Raw genomic sequence first — 7,534 nt, 5'->3', positions numbered from 1 at the left:
CGAAAACAATTTTTATTTAAAACTTGTAGAGATAAAATACAGGAGAAATGCACAGTGAGTAATTAAAATGTGTGAGCCACTAAAGCGGACTCGTTAAAGAAAATAACCTAAACATATAAGGCGGAAATCAATGCGCCTTCTCATTTTAATATCCATATTAAATACAAAAAATGGCTGCCATTAGTCTTATATTGAAACGCTCAGAAAAATGTTTACCTACCCGGAAAATAGTGCACGAGTGAAGCTACAGAGTGCTGATAAATCCATGCAATTCCTACACTGTCCAGATGAGGGGAGTCCCGGCAGCCAAGCGGTGGACAACAGACAGACAGACAGACAGACAGACAGACAGACAGACAGACAGACAGACAGACAGACAGACAGACAGACAGACAGACAGACAGAAGAAATGTCAAATACCAGTCATTAAAACAATAATTGATACTCATCTGATGACGCTTCCTCCAGGGTGTGCCCAAAATATATCACCATCCTGCAACATGCATGCAAATATGAGACACGAATTCACTTGATATCCAGACAAACTGAAGGTCCACGATGATGCAAATCAAATGTCCATCACCAGTATCTCACTTTAAAGCGATCTTCTCCAACACCCAGACTCTGCTCCTCTGACCCAACCTGATGCTTTCCATGTGTCCCGCTCCCAGACTGGACCGTGAAGTGGCCAGAAGACAGAGAGGAGAGGGGTGGCGGAGGTGGAGGTGGAGGTGGAGGTGGAGATGGTGGGTCGAGGGGAGGGGGGGATAAGGACACTGCACCTTGTTACCATTGGGTCGACTGTTAAGTTTTACAAGTAACGTTTTGCGAGCTTATAAACGATACCTTCTAAACTTGCACAGGAAACTCCGAAAACATGCTGTGATAATGTATGTCTCTGGCATCCAGTCGATGTCCCGTAGTCTGGGAGCGCCGCGATCCACAGAGGTATCGATTACATGAGCGCCTTCCCATGTTTGATGCTCTAACGCTGGCTTATAACAAGACTCAGGCTGCTGGTGTGCAAGCTCCCTTTTCGCTCTGATGGTCCAATGACGCGATTCTGAAGGCTCGTGTCCAGCGCTGCTCGGTTATATGTTCAGTTTATGAACCAATATGCAGAAAATACATTTCTCAGCGAAAATATTGGATATTATTTTAGTAGAATAGCCATGAATGGAAAGAATATTAATATAAATTCTATATAATTGGCTTGCAGTGTGCCAGTCGCATCCCCAGGTGCGTAATTTCAGATGTGTTTATGTTATTTTATGGGAATAAATGTTTCTTTTTATGACGCTATTAACCAAACTCTTCATAACCATTTAGATGGATCACCAACACAAAAGCTCAAACATGTTTCATGTTCAAGTCAAAAGAATTTAAATACATCGTTTGTAAGCATCACGACCAGCATGAACATGCCTGATTGGTGCGATTTAATTTTAATGGCATCATTTTATAATTCGTGTCAAACTGATATGAGGCGTGATGTGAGGCGAACTAAAAATATGCCACCAATATTTATAAAAGCTGGGGGGGAGTGTTGAACTTTCTGTTCGAGCTGAAAACACTGCTATGCAGTTTGGAAAAGTTCACCTTCTACTGTCGTGCGTGTGTGTATCTCCTATAAGTGTAAGTCCTTACCAGAAGGCTGCATGCTGGATGAAACGCTTCCCTTTCTGCCACTTCCCCTATGCAAAATATTCAAGGAGGCTGCACGACTCCAACCGGATGGGGTTTGCATTGGCTGACAGCGTTTTCAGCGCAGGGCGACCAATGAAACCAAAGCAGAGGCTCGGCGTATAACAGCGAAGATTGACGTGTAGGACGCGTCAAATTAATTCCAGCAAACTCCGGGCTCCCCGGGATAACTCCAATTCGCTTTTATCGGATGAGGATCACTTTGGTGCCATTGTACCTTGCAGACACTCGCTTCCAAAAAAGAAGGGGGCGCGCTGCACTCGGAGGAGATTCTGAGAGGTCCCTTTTTTCGCTCTTCTGGGGCTCATTCCTCGTGTTCCCCTTCCCTGTCTGCCTTCGCTCGGACGCATTCAGCAGCTTGAAGGGGCGCCTATATTTCCCAGCATCTCGAAACATATAGGCAAATGGGTAAGCCCGCGTTACCGTCTGCATGCTTCAATGGCAGGGATCTTATGGAAGCGTATCCAGACTCACCACGCTTGCGTAAAGACAGAAATAAGCATTTTCCCCTTCGCTCTAAGTTCAGATAATGTACAAATGAGGACTATCTTCTGGCGACAGCTTGTCAAGTTTATTTCATGGTGGATTTTTCCAGCTCTGGTCGGCAGGCGTTGTTGTCTGTTTTAAAGCTTCAAATGGTAAATGGAAACACACCACCAATTATCCCTATAAAAAGTGTGTCTTTGGAGAGCTCACGATTGTCAAATCCTCAAGCTCGCCATTTTTAATGTTGTTTTTTTGTTGTTGTTGTGTGCGCAGGGATGGTGGAAGGTAAACCCAGCCGAACAATTTCTACACTTTTGTAAAGTTACAAGATAGCGGTAATCAAACAGAAGTCAAAAGTCTGTGCAGACTGACACGTTATTCAACTTTGAAACCTCAATTTATGGTGGAATTTACCGGAGCTCGTGTCCAAATGTCGCAGGCAGGACTTTTTGAAGTTGTCTCTTATTAATTAATAGACAGGGCCTGTTTTGCGTTGAGAAATTCTATTAGAATATGTGCAAAACAATGACAGTAAGATGACATTCTTCTTAAATTGTAATGTATGCGTACACACGTCGTGCAGTGTCAATATGTGACTTGTGTGTTCCTTTCTCCCGCAGAGCAAACCTATGGAGAGGTGAACCAGTTAGGCGGCGTGTTCGTCAATGGGCGACCCCTGCCCAATGCCATACGGTTAAGAATAGTAGAGCTGGCTCAACTCGGGATCAGGCCGTGTGATATAAGCCGTCAACTCCGAGTGTCCCACGGCTGCGTGAGCAAGATTTTGGCGAGATACAACGAGACGGGCTCCATCTTACCCGGTGCCATCGGTGGAAGCAAACCACGGGTCACGACGCCGAACGTGGTGAAAAATATCAGGGAATACAAACAAAACGACCCCGGGATCTTTGCCTGGGAGATCCGAGACAGGCTTTTGGCTGATGGAGTTTGTGACAAATACAATGTCCCTTCGGTGAGCTCGATCAGCAGGATTTTACGCAACAAGATTGGGAATCTCTCCCAGCCCAACCAGTATGAGAGCAGTAAGCAAGCCTCCGCGCAGGCCGGCCTCTCCTACAACCACATATACCCTTATTCTTACCCCAACACCATGTCGCCCACTGGCACTAAAATGGGCAGCCCTCCTGGAGTACCGGTGACGGCTGGACATATGAGCATATCCAGGGCCTGGCCTTCTGCGCACACCGTCAGCAACATCCTCGGTATACGAGCCTTCATGGATCCTGCAGGTGAGGAAAACACAGCCTCTGTCTGCTCAGTGAGAAATCATAGGCCCCTGCGTCTCTGTGCCATACATGCAAGCCCCACTGTTCTCAGACGAGAGTTTAATAAAGCAGTGCTGCTGGTAGTGATTGTGTTATTCTGCATGATGGATTGCATATCGCGCCGCACAACCTGTTCTGGCAGTAGGCAGGACAATGTGTCCATTAGAAGTTGTACAGGCCTCCGTTTCACCATTGAGCCAGAAAGCACTAAGTCCACTCTCAATGGGCCTTTTCATGGGATGATGCATTTCCAAACACTTTGCTCACCTGCTATATCCCCCCCTAATCCTTCAAGTAGTCATTACAGGCGGTTTTCTTTGCTTTTCTGGTCCTTTAGTCTGTGTTTTCACTCAATGTGAAGTTGCGTGGCTCAGTATATATATTTTTTGCCATTTAGACATGAGTGTAAAATTATGTATAATTCAATATTTTTTATTTATATTTTTTGGTTGAATAGCTCGATGCAGTAAGCTTACTTAAATGACAATATTGCGTCTTTTACGCACATATTCGTAAATGTAACACAGGATAAAATGTAGGGCTGTATTTGGTTTAATAACGTTAAATGATTTTTTTTTAATATATATAAATGATTAAATAAGACAAGAATATTTATAACAAGCTGCTGTTGTTTCCTTTCAACTTTATCTTTTTTATGTGTTCTGTTTTCTTTTCTATTTTTCTTCAATATTATTATTTTACAATTGCGCACGTTATCAATAATTAGAATAATTTTGACATGGAATGATATATATGTTTAATTAACCATAACTTCAAAACAATTTTAGATAGGCCTGCTATTTTGAAAATAAAAAATGTGTTTTCCAGCCCACTCAGGATTATGCGTAAAGCGTTTCAAATATGTTTAGAATTTACAAAATAAATTATATCGATAAATAGGCATTGTTCTAAGGAATGTTTTTCAGGAATGTTACGTTTTGTAGTGCACCTTTGACATGAAGTTACTGTTTCTAAATCAGCCATTGCTGGGGCGGATGGATATCCACCGAAAATGGAGGAGTGGAGTAGCGTCAACAGAGCAGCTTTCCCCGCGGCTCACGCAGTCAACGGGATCGACAAATCAGCCATCGAGGCCGACATAAAATACGCACAGGTAAAAAGAAATAAATATCTGTAAAGCCTGTCACGTTTCCAAGCCAACTCTGGACAAGTGTGACTCTGCGATGCCTCTGTCTCTCTTTTTTTACGAAACTGTCCAAATGTTTAGTGCCAAATTGGGCAGAGGCCTCTGGTAAACGATTGCGCTCGCTGAAGGCCTGTGGCAGAGCTGTGAAAAGTTTGCATATCAGGGACCCTCAAACGGAGTCACATGAGGCCACAGACCTCTGCTTGATAAGATTTTACCCCTGAGACTCCCGGGAGTTTTATTACTGTTGATCAAAAAGTTTACTTCTGCTTTAAGACTGGGATGACAGGCAGAGGAAGCCTAGCTGTATATACATGCTCTAATTTGTCTCAATTATGGTAAACTAAATAACAGTGAATCTCATGTCCTATTCCTCAGTTTCCTCTTCTTCTCAACCGTCCAGACACCGTGTTTAAGATCCTCTGCTGCATGCCACATGTCACGCTCACATACAGTTGAGGTTTTTGGGCTCATGTTGCCCATGTCTTGTCTGTCTGCCTGCAGCCCTCCTCGACACTGTCCGGTTATGTCTCGGCGTGCGCTTACTCACCTACCAACCAGTACGGGGTGTACAGCGGGCCAGCAGGCGGCTACGTGGCCCCGGGCCACCACCACTGGCAGCCGCAGAGCCCGGCCCTGTCCCACCCAGGCAGCGGCATGAGCATGCATGCAGGGGAGATCCACTCGCCCATGACCTTCAAGCATCAGGCCCGAGAAGGTACAGAGCTTGGAGACAGAGGGAGAGCGGTACCGCATGTGGACACCGGCGACAGATGTGTCGAATCCTCTTTTCTTTTATTATGCTCTCTGGGATTCATATTATTTTTTCCCCCCACATTATTCTAATTATTACTGTGATTGACTCTCTTTATATCTACTTATATCTGCATAGGACTTCACAGCCTCCTTCCTTTTTTTTCAGTAAGCAATGACCGCAGCGAGACAGTGTAAACATTTACCAAATCCCAAATGACGCCTAATTCTATGCCAATTATTAAATATTGACCTTCCAGACTTAACATGGCTCAGGCCCTCCATGTGTTCTTTCTGAGGACGATTTTACAAACATAACATGGGGGGAAAAAAGCCTCATTTTTGAAGGGGGGAAAAAAATGCTTGTTAATAATCGTACATTTATTCTGTAGGTCAGATCTGCTTTTATGTGCAGGTGAAATAACTTAAGTGCGTTGTTTTCGCGGAATTTGACGCTGAAGCAGCATGCACGGGCCAACTGTGTTTCTGCTTTGTGTTGTGCAGGAGACAGAAAGCCTCCCAGTCCCCTGAGCAAGCAGCAGCAGCAGCAGCAGCAGCAGCATGAAGACTTGAACAGCGTGCACGGACCCAGTCTCCTGACCTCATCATCATAACCGGGACTTATACCACCTTAATTACCAGATCCATTTAACTGAAAACTCATTTCAACAACTTCAACAGTAAGTCCGAACACTAACGGCTTGTTCCCCGAGTGTTTGTAGCTTACAGTCAAACACAGGCCTATTCACATGCGTTATATAGCTTTATCGGCTTTAAGGGCCACATGAATGTAAGCTTGCATGGATGTATCGGCGTTTCCCCTCATTGGTTGATTGTGTTTATTTTTTCTCCACTGAAATAGGCTATTTCGTGTCGCCAGACTGTATGTTCTCTCACTGAGACTGCAGAGCTTGAAAAACTTTTTTTTGTCAGGCCAGTCCACCATTGATGTTTTATTAAAAAAACAAAAAACAAAAAAAAAACAAAGGACTATTCTGTAATCCGTCATATACTATATGATCTTAAATTGTGGCCATGATCTCGATTCTACAGTGACTCGACGATGTGAACAAAGAGGTAAATTGTCTAAATGTAAAATATTTGCCAAAGCTTTAATTATATATTTTTATAATTTCATTGTAAATATTCAAAAATAAAGGCTTTCTTAAATGCCACGTGTTGTCGTAGCTCACATTATTCCAGCTTAGATCCACGTGAGGATGTGCTGCTTGGTTCATCGTGTTCCTTAAGACCTAATTCGGTATGTTGATGATGATGATCATTAGTTTCAAGATTTACAGCAGTTTTTTGTTGAGTCGAGGTTTCCAGTTTTGTCGCAGTCAGTGAAGGCCTCACTCCTAAAATCACCCAGTCTCATTTCTCTTTAATATGATATTGAATCAGACGTTCCTGTAACTCCAGAAAAGTAACTTTTAGGAACGTCTTAAAGGTTTACACCACCTATTCACTGAATCATAGTGGTCCTGCTTCCAGCTGGAGGTGACAGAAACGCTTTGACTGGATGTTTGATAGCAGGTCGCTCGTTGGCAGTGACAGTAAGGCTTTCATGGCACAAATACACGTCACAAATAATTTTATAATAAGTGAAGGATCGAAGTTTTTGCATGATATTTAATCCTAAAATCGGTTAGGGAACTGAAATACACCCCGCTGGCTCATGACACCACTACAGTGAAAAGTAGTTTCGTTACTCAGGTGTAACCTCCCCACACCTCCACGGAACAGTCCGGGCGCCTCTGCTGATGCTATCTGAGCTGTAACTGATACCTGATTGGAATCAGAGATCTGATCGTGCACGTTAATGAACGTTGTGTACAGGAGAGCAGCTGACGGTCCAAATCCACCCACATGAAGGGATCTGTTTCTCCGTACACAAATGAGGCCTGCGGGAGTTTTCCCACAGAGGCCCATCGGCTCCGCGCGCCCTCTCTGTCGACGGTTCGCTCCTGTGGCCTGTTTGCTGTATCGATGCCTCCTCGTGGCTTTCCTGAACGCATCCAGCTGTGCGTCACTGAATATCTATACGTTTTCTGATCTCACCTCTTTGTTTGGCTCTCTTCTTGGGCTATTGCAGCTATCAGCTGACCCTGTCGTAGCCTGTTTAACGACGCTTTACGCGACCCAAATTATTATGCGT

At 44.1% G+C, this 7,534-nt stretch overlaps 1 protein-coding gene across 1 annotated transcript; it reads left to right on the top strand.

Moving 5' to 3' along the window:
- Positions 1-1,857: 1,857 nt before the first annotated feature.
- On the top strand, positions 1,858-6,295 carry pax1a (paired box 1a). The gene is made up of 5 exons (XM_070979278.1): positions 1,858-2,112; positions 2,811-3,440; positions 4,457-4,590; positions 5,128-5,341; positions 5,881-6,295. The coding sequence occupies exons 1-5, from the start codon at positions 2,109-2,111 to the stop codon at positions 5,988-5,990; spliced, it is 1,092 nt and encodes a 363-aa protein (XP_070835379.1). The 5' UTR covers positions 1,858-2,108; the 3' UTR covers positions 5,991-6,295.
- The last annotated feature ends 1,239 nt before the right edge of the window (positions 6,296-7,534 follow it).

The sequence above is a fragment of the Chaetodon trifascialis genome, chromosome 14 (assembly GCF_039877785.1).
Source record: "Chaetodon trifascialis isolate fChaTrf1 chromosome 14, fChaTrf1.hap1, whole genome shotgun sequence".
Classification (NCBI taxonomy): Eukaryota; Metazoa; Chordata; class Actinopteri; order Chaetodontiformes; family Chaetodontidae; genus Chaetodon; species Chaetodon trifascialis.
Note: the sequence above shows the minus strand (reverse complement) of the source record. Positions and strands in the feature narration are given on the sequence as shown.

Bases quoted from the DNA above. Each gene is read 5' to 3' on its own strand.
- pax1a (XM_070979278.1), top strand. The intron at 4,591-5,127 runs GTAAAAAGAAAT...GTCTGCCTGCAG, and splicing joins CCGACATAAAATACGCACAG to CCCTCCTCGACACTGTCCGG. The intron at 5,342-5,880 runs GTACAGAGCTTG...TGTGTTGTGCAG, and splicing joins CAAGCATCAGGCCCGAGAAG to GAGACAGAAAGCCTCCCAGT.